Source organism: Aulostomus chinensis, chromosome 5, assembly GCF_037954235.1.
Source record: "Aulostomus chinensis isolate RoL2024-O1b breed Wild chromosome 5, RoL_Achi_v1.0, whole genome shotgun sequence".
NCBI lineage: Eukaryota > Metazoa > Chordata > Actinopteri > Syngnathiformes > Aulostomidae > Aulostomus > Aulostomus chinensis.
In genome coordinates, this window is record NC_141324.1 from 27093126 (window position 1) to 27106846 (window position 13721).

Sequence of the window (13721 nt, forward strand, 5' to 3'; positions counted from 1 at the left end):
CAAAGATGACTCACCCAGTTTCATGACGTTGTGCCATTTTTTTCCCCCAATTTTGTGCTTAGTCACATGTCTGTTGCATTTCCTTAAAACACCATTGCACATTCATTTCATTAGAGTATATTCGTATAAATCCAGGCTCTGATGTTTTTTGCTACTCTTACTCATGTCTGCTTCTTGTACTGTCAATCAAAACTACTCCAGTGACTCTTTAAGGGCTCGTTTGAATCGCTCTCGCGTGTTGTGTAAAAGCACAAATCTCAAATGTACCTGCAAGACTTCTGGGTTCTCACATTGTCTTTGTGGCGACACTGACAGCAGTTGCAAGTTAATGATTGATGGTCATTCAAAATGGCATGCTAATTATTATGAGAGGTGCAGGATCGTTGTGAGGAAGTTTTCCAGTTTTGGTACGACTTCCCTGGCAACTGTGTGTGTGTTATCTCTGCAGACCGGTGATGCTCCTCTCTGGGTCAGCCCTTCTCACCTGCACACAGGTCCTCCTCAGCAGTCCTAGGCAGTGTTCTCAGAAATTTTCCCTTCTCGGTTCCGGTTTCACCCAGTCTGGCAAGCGCCCAGCGCCCACACCTTTCACACAGACAAAAAAAAAAAGAAAAGAAAGAAAAGTTGCTGAGGTGCTCCACCATCACGATCACAAGTTCTTACATGATTACATTCAGTACGTCAACTCATACTACACTTGGATGATTTACTTCACTTCCTCTCTGCTTAACATGTCACTTCCTGTGGTGTTTCTCTGCTGAGTCCAACACCGGTTTACGTCGTGGTAGGTTATTGTTTTTTGTTTTCAGACCTATTAAACTCAACGTCAGATCATCAAATGTAACAAATGAGATAAATGAGTAAAATAACGGAAGCTTATACGACACAACGTTGCGTTCAAATTCCAGTTCTGGTCAGTAAAGTGGAGCAAGAATGAGCTGAAGCTCACAAACAAGTTAGAATCATCAAACGTTACGTGTTGTAAAATGACCGGCGCTAACAAGCAGCTGTAGGAGGCGGCGGACGTCACGCAGGTTCACGTCATCGCGCTGCACAGACACGAAGCCAGACGCTCTCCGTGGTGATGTTGAAGTCTTGCGTCTGCATTTTAATTTGCTCGTTGCTTTTTACCGATGATTTATGAAGAATAAATCCAGTCTGTGAGCATTCATTTGTGAAGAATATATTGCTGGGAGAGAGAAAAAAATCTCACAAACTTTTACTTTTCCCAGATCTTACTTTCTGCCTAAATATCCAATGTGAAATCCCGATACGCTCTCAGTCGAGGGAAGCTGCGGTGATGCCAGCATCCAGGTTGGCAGACAAAAACACATCCTCCCTGCAGAACTCCATTTCCCTCACAGCACCTTGATAACGTACCACTTCTCATGTCCTGCCTCGAGTCTATAAATCAGTAAATTGTCCGGTTTATTAAATGCTCAGAACATCGTGTGTTGTTAAATTAAAAAACAAAACAAAACAAAACAGAAAGAGAACATTTAGTTATCTGAGCTGAGCGAGACAATCAAAGTCATGAATGGAGCTCAGCAGAGGCCTGAGTCACTGCACACTAACCTGCACACTCTGTCCTTGCTGATGAGAAGACCTTGGACTAGAGAAGTGGGGTGTGTGTGTGTGTGTGTGTGCGTGCGTGTGTGTGTGTGTTTGCGTGTGTGATACTGCAAGTGAGTAACAGCCAGGCTGAACCTCAGGGTCATTCTCATAAGGACAAGAGCGACCAGGATTACACCAGAGACCAAATATTCCGCAGAGCCAAAGGCCTTGGGGGGGAAAGCAGCAGAGTCGACACATTTTTCGCTCAGTTTAAGATGCAAGCGTGGTCACCGTGTCAGCAGAAATCTCTGAATGCACCGGACAGCAGGGTCACACATGAAGTGCATATCACGGGTCATCCGTTAAACACAGAACATGTCTTATCCAAGGGAGAAGGCCGCTATCGAGAACAAACCGTGTCTATAAACGAAGAACGTCTACGGCGTTAATAATCCAGAAGTGACTGAAACAAAGCACAGCCCTTTTATTTGAGTACATTGGAAAGTCACGCACAGTCCAGATGGAATAGGAGCACATCGCATCTCTCCATCATCACTCAGGAACAGAGGTGGAACATCTCAGAACATCTCCAGCTCCTGATCTTGACCCAACCTGGTTATCTTGTGACCTGGACCATCAGGGATGTTGCTGTGCAGCGGAGAGTCCACGTTGGGATATTGCAATTTTAATTAAACACACGGCCAAATGACGTTTCTGATCAATTTTCGAGAATTCAAATGGTGTCACTGCCGTTAAACAAACTCCATTAACTGTACAACTCCTTATTTTCTAATTCCACCTGTCAGTGAGGACACACTAAACACAACCCCTAAATCCACATTTTATCCGCAGATGTAAGTTGCATAACCACATGATGTCACATACCACTAAAAATTGGAAGGGAGCTCCACCCAAATGGAGAGGAAGTGGAAGCGGCTCCTTCTCAGGAAGCAACAACAGGAAACAGAGCGAATCTTGTTCTGACAGCCAGGATTCCATAGACTCTTTTAGTATTCCGGTATGTCCAAGCTTCCTCCCCGTTTATGTCCTTGTCTTATTGAATTTGGCTGCAATGTCGGGATGTCCAATCAGATGTCAGACAGGGCTTATCGTGTTAGCTCTTGAGCCAGTTCATTATTAACATTTCTGGCTTACACTGGAGGCTGAAACATGGCTGCAGGGAACAGACAATGACTGTAGTTTGCTTAATTTACACCACTAATAATCCCCATTCACAAAAAAAACCTAATTTATGCCTTAAAGTGCATATTCATGTAGAGGGCAAGCACTCGTTTGCTTTCTGTGGGTGAACTTTGATAAGTCTCAGTCGCTTGAAGAGCTGAAAAAGCAGATTATTAGTTCACATCTTCCCAAAAATGTCTTTTCGTTGAATGAAAGTCAGCCCAGTCGTTTTTGCATCATCCTGCCGACAAACAAACGACATTTGAACGAACAACCTCCCGCAGGAGAAGTCTCATCACGCAAAACGAGCGGGGCTGTGACTGTGGGTGGAGCCCCTTTTTCATTTTGTTTCCCTTCAGGCCACGACACACGTCATCGCTGGCTCCTCCTGATAGTCTCTGAGGAAGCATTAGCAGCGTGGGAGGAGCTCAGGTGTTCCCGGGTGCTTTTAATATTTGCTCGGGATGCCGCAGGACTGTCTTCCTCCTCCCGGCCTCTCTGACTGACACACTCGTGCACATATGTCTATAAGGCATCTTGGTGTCATCTTCCCAAGTTTACAGCTAAAAATAAAACTCCTTCATGCACATTGACTGAAGATGTATTATTCAGCGCCTCTGCAGAGTAATTAAATCTTAATCAGGGAGGGGCTCCTGTCCTCGTGGAGGTGTGTTTGTTCATGTGTCACACAGAGAGTCCACGGAGGCTTCATGAGCACCGTGTGAGAATTGGCGCAAAGGGATTGAAGACTAAAGTTTACTGAAGAAGAGGCTGGGTCCAGCATGTTTCTGAAGAGGGTCAAACTGGCTGTTCTGGAGTGGGGTCGGAGGGATCGGGGGAGTCAGGCTGGTTCTGAGCCTCCTCAGTGACGGGGAGGTGCCTTCCAGCTGCTTTGTTTGGTCTTTGTTTCTGCTGGCCAGCGGCATTAAAAAAAAAAAAAAAAAAATCAGACAGAACAGAAGTCTATAAATACTTTTACACAACGGCGCTGTTAAAATGACGGCACCTTTACGACGCTTTCTTGTTTATACAGAACTAAACAACGCCGGTGTGACATCAACACCACGTGAGAATTTAAACAGAATCCCAGCGTTCCACAGCGAATCGTAAACTCCCCGTCGCTCTTTAAGGCGTGACAGCAGGGCAGTATTCCCAACTTGAAGAGTGCTGTGTAAAACTCAACGTAGGGAACATGGCCACTCTCCTCACTCAGCTCATAAACTCAGGCAACATTTTCCTGACGACTTTTGTCTCAATCGGAGGACGAATCGTTGCTGTTCAGTATCTGACCACCGCGGCTGCACACCGCGCGACATCAAATCAAGTTTGCATCCGTGTGAACTTGTGCGGATGTTACAAGAAACTGGGACTTAATGTTCATGCTGTCCTCCATTTTCATGCCGTAGCTAACATTAATGCATGCATTTCCTGATGTTTGGGAGTTGAGGGAACCCTCTCCTGTATTTTCTTTCGACAAAAAGCAGCTGCGAACCAGTTTTCCTGGATGTTGTTCAGCTTTTCCTCCTGTACTATGGGCTCACGTCCTGAGTAACAGACACGCCAGAGCTCCAGACGCCGTCTACTTAGGAAGAACACAGGAAATGATCACTTCCTCTCTTTGAAAATGGGCTGAAATCACCATCCAATATCACGATCGCATGACTGGGTGACACACTTTTATGTAATGTTTGACGCCCTAACTGGAAGAGTACTGGGAGTTCCACCTCTGACAGATTGTTTCCTTCAAGTCCAACGAGTACTGGTGGAGACCAAAAGCAAAGCAAACAGGTTGTGGAGGTGACACGCTTCCTCGACAAATTAAAAGAGAACGAGCCTTTGATGAGAGGTGGAAAAGGTAAATGCGTTACGATCTGCAGGAGGAAAAGACAAAGGCGGCGGCGGCGGCGGCTCTGCTTCACTACGACTTTCAAAAGCTATTATGAGCCTCCATCCTCCCTGATGTTTTGATCTACATTTAAACACCACAAGACAAGAAACAGCGGAGGGGACAGGCTGCCGACTGCCATCAGGGAGAGACTTGTAATACTTCATGAAAGCGTACAGTAACCTACATCTGAGATGTCTGGGCACAGGGGAGCCTGTTGGATCAGTCTCCTCAATCAACCCCCTGGGCTGTAATACTGCTTCAAGATGTACCGGGCTACCATCTGCGCTTCATCCGTATCTCTACGCTCCAGCTTGGATGCTGCTGACGCTGAGGAGAGCAAACAGGACCAGAGAACCATCCGGGGGGGAACGTGTGCTTGGAGGTTACCTGATCTGACTTTCTCTGGATGAGCAATTCTGATGACGGCTGGTCGATGTACACATGAACAATATTTGAGTTTTTGGCCGATATTTAATATCTGGTTTGGCCGGTAGTGACCGATTTCAATGTTATACCTTGATAAAGGGCACATTTATGATATTTGAATGTTGTCGAAACTGAAAAATAAAGATGAAGCGAGCCACATTTCTCTGTGTGTTTTCTTTAATATCGTAATTATCACTGTTGCTACTGGCGCCATAATGAGGTTGCAGCAACATCACTTTGTTTCGAAAGAGCAAAAATTATACAAGCCCTGCATCACAGTTAAAATGATTTAAAATCAATCTGTTCCAACGGGGGAAACTGGTGACACGTGTCACGTGAAATTACAGTGGGTTCATAATCCAGCACAAGCGATGGAATCTAATCCCCACTGGTACGTGGATCGGCACCACCATTCCAATCCAGGAATTATGTCAGCATCAGCACCAGACTGCGATATTCCCAAACCTGATATCTAGTTGCCCCTCATTTCAAGACCTTTGGAGAAGCCTATGAATCATACGTGTATCACGATGTTTCCTATTTTGGGGCAAAATATCCATACTAGGGCATCATGATACTTCCTCTCGTGATACAACATCAATACACTGGTGGCTAATCGTGACATTTTTATTTTAGCAGCTGGCGTTGTAAACTGATCCGCGCCGTCACCATTTGGACAAGTTGTATATTTTACACCTTTGGTTCTGCTTATGAGGCCAAAGCTAAGGTTTTTTTTTTTATTTTTTGGACATAGTTTTCATCGCTGTCGTCCAATGCTTTTTAAGGGTATTTCTTCATTCCAGACAGATATCGTAGATTCATTCTCCTGAAATAATTGGATAATGGCAGAGTCACTGCGTTATGATACTATTATTAGCCAAGTATTATGGTTGTATCACGAGTTACCAGGTGATTCCCACCACTAATGTTTCGTCATGAATAACAGATGACCAGCAGAGAAATTGAAACTGAAGCAAAAACTCTTTTGCTCATCAGATTGATAGCTATATTTAAAAAAAAAAAAAAGAAGAAGAAAGAAAGCAAGAAAAGAAGCAGATATTCTCATGCATCCCTAACTGAATGGGGCTCTAGGGATCCATCACCGGGGGTTAACTGGTGCCAGTAAACCAGTATGATGAAGTCTAAATGCAGCACCACCAACAAACCCAACTCCGGATGACCATTAGCTGCGGTCGTGCAGCCGTTGGTGTCAGTGCGGCTGCTGCCTACAGGCCAAACACTGATGGTAACTACTATTCTCAGATACCCTGAGCGAACAGGCTGACAACTCCTGAGCTCAATACCAAAAATAAAAAAATAAAAAGGTTACGTAAAGCTGCCACAAACGAGCATCTCTAAGGTTCGTCTCCCACCTGAACTTGTGTAGTTTATTAAGTTAGCTGACTTGCTAGCTTAATTTAACCTCCACGCCAAATAACAGTAGTGAAACAAAACAAAACAAAAAAAGGCCACAAGTTTCCCCATGTAATTCTTTTTTTTTTTTTTTTTAAATATCACGGAGAAAGTGCATCGTTTAAGAAGCAAATAGTACGAGGTCAACATGAGGCTGCGGTGTGTGGAATGAAGTGGCTAGCTGGTGTTAGCTTCGACGGTTGAGCGGGCAGCGCTGCGCCGAGTGACGGCAGCGACTTGCTGCTCTGGCGGACACTCGCACCGCGGCAGAGTCGGTGGTCTTCCAGGGGAACCGCCACTATTTCTGCTTATAATACAATTTTAAAATGTAAAAATAAATAAATAAAAATAAGAAAAGAAACGAAAAAGCTCTCCCCTAAAGCCTGTATTGTCCCACATGTTGGTGTTTTTGCTTCCCCGCTGCTGATTACTGTTCTAGCAAAAGCAAAAGGTTGTGTTGTTGGCTAAGTGACGTTAAACGCTGGTCCACCACCGACTCCCCGACTAGCTTAACTAAAGCCCCCCATTAGAGCACCTCCACACCGAGCCACGCTGACTTGGCTCAGTTAATACTTAACGTTGCAATGGCGGTTAGTTGGTAACGCCGGAGTAACAAACGGACCTGCGAAATGCCATGAAAACCCCGTCCAGGGAACTCACCGCAGGAATCCTCATGTCTACGTGCAGCCCCTCCGCTAGCGGCGTTATCCGTCATGCCTAATCGCCTTGGGAAGCTATTTTTGAGTATCCTCGTTTAGACCCCTCCGCTCCCTGAATGACTACCAGCGCTGGTCGGTCTCTCCCCGGTCCCAGGCCCGACTGCCTCCAGGCCACACTCCTCAATCGTTGTAGGTGCAGTAGCATCCCTCCACCTCCGTCTCACACACGGAGGAATGACCCCACCTACTGACGGGCGGGAGAAGAGGACGGGCCGGGGCACAGTCGGCAGAAACATGGGAGAAAGGAACATGATCTACATTATTCCGTTTTTAAACAGGCTTTTCACATGACAAAGTAACTGCAAATTGAATTATGTACAATTAATTAATACAATTTCCCTGCTCATGCTATTTATCTGAGGTCCAAGTGTTTTTTGTGGGCATTTCTAAGTTATTTTGAGGCCCCTGTAGATAACATGTTCTCTTGATTTAGTTATTTTGGAGCCATTTGTGTGGCTACCACATATAATTGTCAAAAAATGTAACTAAATTTAGGGAACATGTCGTATAATAATTGAAGGAAGCAAGCTGTTTACCTGTCCTTTGACCCCAAACTGTAATTCAGGGATATAAATGAAGTTAAACATAAAATTAGTATCATAAAAGACAACAGCATGGTGCCATTGTATGATTCTTTTATTTAATTCGGTATAATTGCGTTGCTTTCCTGCTACGGAGTCTGTCTTGGAAAACGGATGATTCCGGTTAGAGAGAGATTTGGAAAAATGTTTAAGGTGAACACCTCAAACCCAGGTGGGGTGCAAATGAAGAGTTGCACTGCGTGACTTTTAACAGGCTTGAGAGTTTATTCTACCTATAAAATGAGTAGCAGTTAACAAATAACTCCACAAATAAAGCCCCACTAATTCAAAGGAGACGTTCTGGATTCACGTTAGGGATTCCTCCATTTAACCGACACTGGAAAAAACAACAAAACAAAACAAAACAAAAAAAACAATTAAATTAAAAAAATGGAGAAACATCAATAGCCCCAAAAAAAACGTTTTATTAAATTCATAATCACCACTATATGTAAAATGAATTCTTAGTTCACTTCTATTGTAATTTAATAAAGAATCTCTTAAATACTAGCCACATTGACCCATGTAGAAAGCTTGGTTTGTTTAAAGCAGTTGGAGTCCTTTGGGTGCTGAGAGGCGCACAGATCCTGTCTGTCTGTCCACGATATCACAGCCTACGGAAATCAACAAAACCCACTCAATCTGCGCGTTGCCGCTGCGCTTCGGTGGCAGGCTAATCTGAGGTGTTTCACGTCTCCGGAGATGATGCACTGCACCTTTGACAGCCGTCGCCTCACAAAGAGGAAATGCCCTTTTGTGAGTGTGCAACAGGTTATAGAACAGTTGATGGAGAAAAAGAAAATTAAAAAAAAAACAAAGCAAAACAAAACAGATTTATCAGTTTGCTTCGTTCTTTGAGGCTTCATCAAAGTTCTCCACGAGATCTGGAAGACAAAAAAAAAAAAGACGATAAGTGGCTTTGTTCTCACAGCAGATGCGCTGTATTTCATTTAAAATGACAATAATGATTTATAAAAAGGTGGGTTTTAACTTCAGTGAGATCTAAAGATCGAAACGCACATTCAGGAGAAGTCGTCATTCACTGTCGTAGAGACAGGAAGTGAAGCCTAAAAGCTATTTTTAACTCTTTGCTCCTGGCATTTATTCTGTACCTCTTGTACATTAAAGCGATCCTCATTGAGGCAGATACATCAGGCTTCGCCTCCTCTCAGAATATATTGAAGGCTAATTTTTTTAAAGTGTTGTTTTTTTCACTTTTTGAGCAAACAAACATCCATCCATGCATCGTCATCTTCCGCTTATTCCTTTCTATTAAGGGTCGCGGGGGGCTGGAGCCTATCCCAGCATCAACGGGCGAGAGGCGGGGTTCACCCTGGACAGGTCGCCAGTCCATCACAGGGCCAACATAGAGAGACGAACAACCATTCACACTCACATTCATACCTACGGTCAATTTAGAGTATCAATCAGCCTCGTCCCCAGTTGCATGTTTTTGGACTGTGGGAGGAAGCTGGAGTACCCGGAAAGAACCCACGCAGACACGGGGAGGACATGCAAACTGCAGGCCGAGCCGGGACTCGAACCCGGAACCTTCTTGCTGCGAGGCCACAGTGCTAACCACTGCACCACCGTGAAGCCCACAAACAAACATATAAAGCATAAAATAACAGCCTGTACAAGTAAGAGTGGAATGGTTATTCAATTCATCAGCTGACTGAAAACTGAGCGGTATTTTAATAATGGAACAGCTGTGGCTGCATTTCTCAGTTTTCAGAAGTTTTACGTGTCAAACAAGTGATTCATGTGTGACGACACTCTGGTAAACCCATCATTTAAATCATTTGTTAAAGTTGGACACAAGAAAAGCAGTTGAGATGGTCTGGAAGTTTAAGTTTAAAAGCAGCTGCAGCTCAACCAACTAGAACAGTAAAATCCCAATTTTATATTAATGGTTCATTAATAATAATCATAATAATCATAATCTAATGATATGACAGTGCGGATTTTTCTTCCTCGAGTACTTTAAGTGCATTTTCAAATGATTCCTCCACCACTAGACGAGAAGCAAAAGTCACCCATCAAATTCAAGTACAATCGTCCTCCTCATCTACCTGGGACATCGTCGTCTTCCTCCTCTGCTATTTCCTCCTTGACTGCCTTCATGTCCATTGCTGGGGAAAAAAAACAAAAAGCAAATTATCACAAACATCAACCAAAAGGCTGAACTTTAAAACCAGCAAAATAGAACGTTTCTGCACCGATGCAGCAGATTTGATGTAGTACTGATGCATAAGGACTGAGAAAATCAATTTGTCGGCTTCACTGAGTATTGTCTTTTCATTTTCCACTGGAAACAAAACATTCATTTACTTTCTTTCCCTGCTGAAACCAGAGGAAACTCGTCATCCATCTGCTGTGTAAGATGAGAATCTGGGTCAAGTGTGCCTCTCTCGTGGAGTTAATAGCAGATTTAGTTGTGTTGAGGAGGAAAGGCAGCTGTGCCTCACTGGCTTTATTGTCTTGTACGTGAGCACTGAGTCATCATCTCCATGTTGGATGAACAGTCAGAACTGCTGTTGTCGCTCCATCATCGTAGGCCTGCTGTTGTCTCTCCGTGTTTCTGTCTCGCTGATAACATTTACAGATTTCATCTCGGCTGGCTTTCCTCTGATTGTTAAACAAACAAAAACGCTGCTGTGCAAATTTGTCGCACTAATCTGACATTCACGCCCACTTCACACTACCAGATGAGAAAAGAGCCGGGGCTTTCACGTCTCTCTCACGCTCGAAGCGATTGCAACACTGAGTGTCTTGACAACACACACACACACACACACGGATGACTTTTCACTTAGAGAGCAGTGTCCAACAGCACAATGTACAAATTGACCCCTGGACATCACCAGGGTCACAGAAGCCAACATGGAGGCCTCAGTGGTGTTCCCTCTGTTCACCACCCTCCCGCCTACGTTCCCCACAGCTACACTAGCATGTAGTATGTGTGTGTACTCACATTGCCGTGGGAACTGCTCGGCCAGCTTGCGCAGGCTGCTGAGGCTGTCGGCTCCCAGCTGGCTCAGGATGCCTGGCAGCATCTCCGTCAGCTGCTTGGTCTCTGCGTGGCCCGTAATGGCGAAGGTGTTCGCGGACAGAGACGCCTGCACTTTGGGGTTGTTGAAGTGGATCACCGTGCCATCATCTTTGATCATATTGACCTGGAGAGAGAGAGGGGGGCGGGAGAAAGAGAGAGAGAGAGAGAGAGAGAGAGAGAGACTTGAGAGCCGCTACCTCTCGCCTGACAAGAGATCACATCTGTCAAGTTTTAAGCACCTAACCAGTTGACAAAGGTGGTAAACTGGTGAATTTAAAACACACACACACACACACACACACACACACACACACACCACACACACACAGAGCTCTGTATAAATTTGATCAGAACTGAATTGCCTCACAATTATGGAACAAAGTCCAGTTATTTTTATTTATGGAACCCCAAATCACAAATGTGACTCAAAGGCAATTAAATCTGCTCTGCAAATCACATCTTTCCTGCTGCTTCTAAAAAAGGGTCACCTATTCATGATTGTTAACAGGGCTCATTATAAAAGATCCTGAATGATTCTGGCTAATCTACTGTATTTCAATGTAATCATCTATTTTGAATGTATTCATGAAATCCAAAAGCAGTTTCTGTCATAAAAGCAGCAGCTCTGAAATTAAATTAAGCACAAGAATCAGGTTCTTTCAAATTTTGTGTGCTTAACTGCAAAATAGTTTTCCTGGGAAAAGTCAGCTCTAACTTGAAAGCGCTTTAGCCCATTGTGGAGGCTCACAGCTCACATGAACTGTCCCTTAAATCCTTTGAGAGCAGCCTCACCTCTTCTATCCCAGCGATGTTGTTCACTGCCAGTTTCTTCAACGAGCCTTGTAGCTTTTTGTCGTCAGCTGTAGCCGTTTTGTGAACAACCTTTTTCTTCCTGCGGGCCGTTCCCTGAGGAAAGAGCAGGTGTCGAAAAAAGAGAGGCTGCAATGACCAAAATGGACATAAATTTATCACGATTGATATGATTTGTACACATAATTTACTCCTTGATTAGTCGACAGCCCCGTTTACCCATATTAAATGATCTGGTTCACATAAAACCATAAGGGCTGTTCTCAGAGAACAGCGTTTGTGTTTTGAAATTCAGCCATTCCACTTTATTCAAGTGGTACATAAAGGATTAACTAATAATTTACAAATCAAGATGCTACACATTAGTCCATTTTCTAATATTATCTAAAAATGACCTCTGACAGGGTCAAAATATCCAAAAATAAAAATGTTTAAAAGGGAAGCTAGTAGCGGTGCAGTTTCAGAGACACTAAAAACTGACTATCAGCACAAAAACTGTGAGTAAACAGGCATTAAGTTGTTTTGAGCGTACTCAGAGTATTCATCACTGCCAGAGATTCAAGAACAATTTGAGATGTGTCTGAACCAACACATCTGTGAAATCAACCGAATCAATGAAATCATCCACTCATAAAATGGGAGATTTCACTAAGTTCTCCTGCACAGTTCTTAAGAGTTTGCTGTCCCTTTCTATGGATGCAAACCCTGCTAAGAACTGTTTCATTCATGACAGTTGCGTCTTTCACTTGCTGTCTCATGCCCTCCTCAATAAGAAGAACTTTCACTCTAAGTACCAGCCAAGAAATGTTGCTTTTATTCAGATTTGAATCAGGAAGTAAATTAGATTTTTATCAAAAGTATTTTGTGTTAATAATTTGCTTTCATACAAGGATAACGGAGTCGATCTTGCAACCAAAGAGGGGAAACTGACGACCTCCAACAGCGGCCTCAAAGGTCAATCTCGAGATCAATCTCGGATGTTGCAATTCCAAGCTCAGCTTTTTACATCCCTTGCCTCAGGTAACTCATGTACTTCTAAGAATGATAAACCTACAATAAAATATCGCCACCAAGTGTGCGGCTGCGGTAAAGACCTGACAAAAAAAAATGTGAACAAAGCAACAGAGGCCACAGATGGAGGGGCCCGAGTTCTCCTCATAAAGGGAATGCTGAGGTCAGGAGGAAAGGCTGGGCAGATGTTGAACACCATCATATTTCTTACAACCAGCAATAACTAAGCAAACCCCTGGAGAAAACCCAGAGAGAGTCCCCGCTGACAGTTGCTCCACCATACAATGAGGGAACAGGATTGGATGAGAAAACTACTGTCATGGAAGCAGCCGTCCACCATACCTTTCCTCCTATCCGGACTTGTGCCTGAAGTTTGGCGAGCTTTTCTTGATTCATGGTGTTCTGTGGGAGGCTGTAATACAAAAGTCAATAGTTGTTTTTTTTTGTTTGTTTATTTGTTTAACAATTCACACGTTGGAAAAGGAAAAGCAGCACATTTTAATCATGTAAGAGCACGCCGTTCTCGTTTAGATGTAATGCAACACAGCCTGAGCTCAGCTACCCGACATATCAAGTATTCACGAATTAGCACCAAGCTATCAGAGAACTCCAGATATTCTGTCGTTAATGGCCGAATCACGAACAACTGACACTGAGGGATTAAATGACATTGTTGCCAAACGACATGTGAAGCCAATCAAGAGGCGGTCGAGCGATAGCAAGCTACCTTAGCTTAGATTAGCCTAGCGTTAGTGGCTAACTCGTCGCTGAAAGACACGTGATAAATAAAAACGGTTTTGTCCGTTTCTTCCTTTATAGTTAAAACAAACTGAAATTGCAAAACGATTCGACTGGAATTATCTGATTTACCTTTTTGTGAAAAAGAGACAGTCCGATTAAGTGTCCTCGCTACTAATGAGGCTGGAACTCCACAGCTAACAACACCTAGTGACAAGACAGCAGCAGTACAATACACTTCCTGTTGGATTTTCAAAACAAATCCATCTACGTGCCATAATTTTACATTCCTGTCCATATAGGGAGAATGTACGATACGTACAAAATGCTGAAAACACAACTGGTGT

At 43.7% G+C, this 13721-nt stretch overlaps 2 protein-coding genes across 4 annotated transcripts in view; both read right to left on the reverse strand.

The window, feature by feature from the left end:
- Nucleotides 1–7383, reverse strand: part of zfyve9a (zinc finger, FYVE domain containing 9a) — a 27199-nt gene extending 19816 nt beyond the window's left edge. For 2 of the 3 annotated variants that reach the window (XM_086204318.1, XM_086204316.1), the window contains exons 1-2: nucleotides 7124–7383; nucleotides 485–585 (exon numbers count right to left, since the gene is read on the reverse strand). The gene's annotated coding sequence lies outside the window, so the exon portion shown is untranslated. Of the gene's footprint in view, nucleotides 1–484; nucleotides 586–2439; nucleotides 3649–7123 lie in introns of all 3 variants that reach the window. The other variant, XM_086204317.1, reaches the window with a different exon arrangement.
- Nucleotides 7384–8166: 783 nt separating this feature from the next.
- Nucleotides 8167–13618, reverse strand: LOC147261973 (transcription factor BTF3 homolog 4-like). The gene is made up of 6 exons (XM_086205055.1): nucleotides 13507–13618; nucleotides 12979–13048; nucleotides 11608–11721; nucleotides 10738–10939; nucleotides 9836–9895; nucleotides 8167–8647 (listed from the first exon to the last, which is right to left on the reverse strand). The coding sequence occupies exons 2-6, from the start codon at nucleotides 13030–13032 to the stop codon at nucleotides 8601–8603; spliced, it is 477 nt and encodes a 158-aa protein (XP_086061181.1). The 5' UTR covers nucleotides 13033–13048; nucleotides 13507–13618; the 3' UTR covers nucleotides 8167–8600.
- Nucleotides 13619–13721: the final 103 nt, after the last annotated feature.

What these genes read in the sequence shown, in the direction of transcription:
- LOC147261973 (XM_086205055.1), bottom strand. Translation starts at nt 13,032, where the DNA reads ATGAATCAAGAAAAGCTCGCCAAACTTCAGGCACAAGTCCGGATAGGA. An exon ending in AAGTCCGGATAGGAGGAAAG is followed by an intron (nt 11,722 to 12,978) that starts GTATGGTGGACG and finishes CTCTTTCCTCAG; the next exon opens with GGAACGGCCCGCAGGAAGAA. An exon ending in CGAGCAGTTCCCACGGCAAT is followed by an intron (nt 9,896 to 10,737) that starts GTGAGTACACAC and finishes TTTTTTCCCCAG; the next exon opens with CAATGGACATGAAGGCAGTC.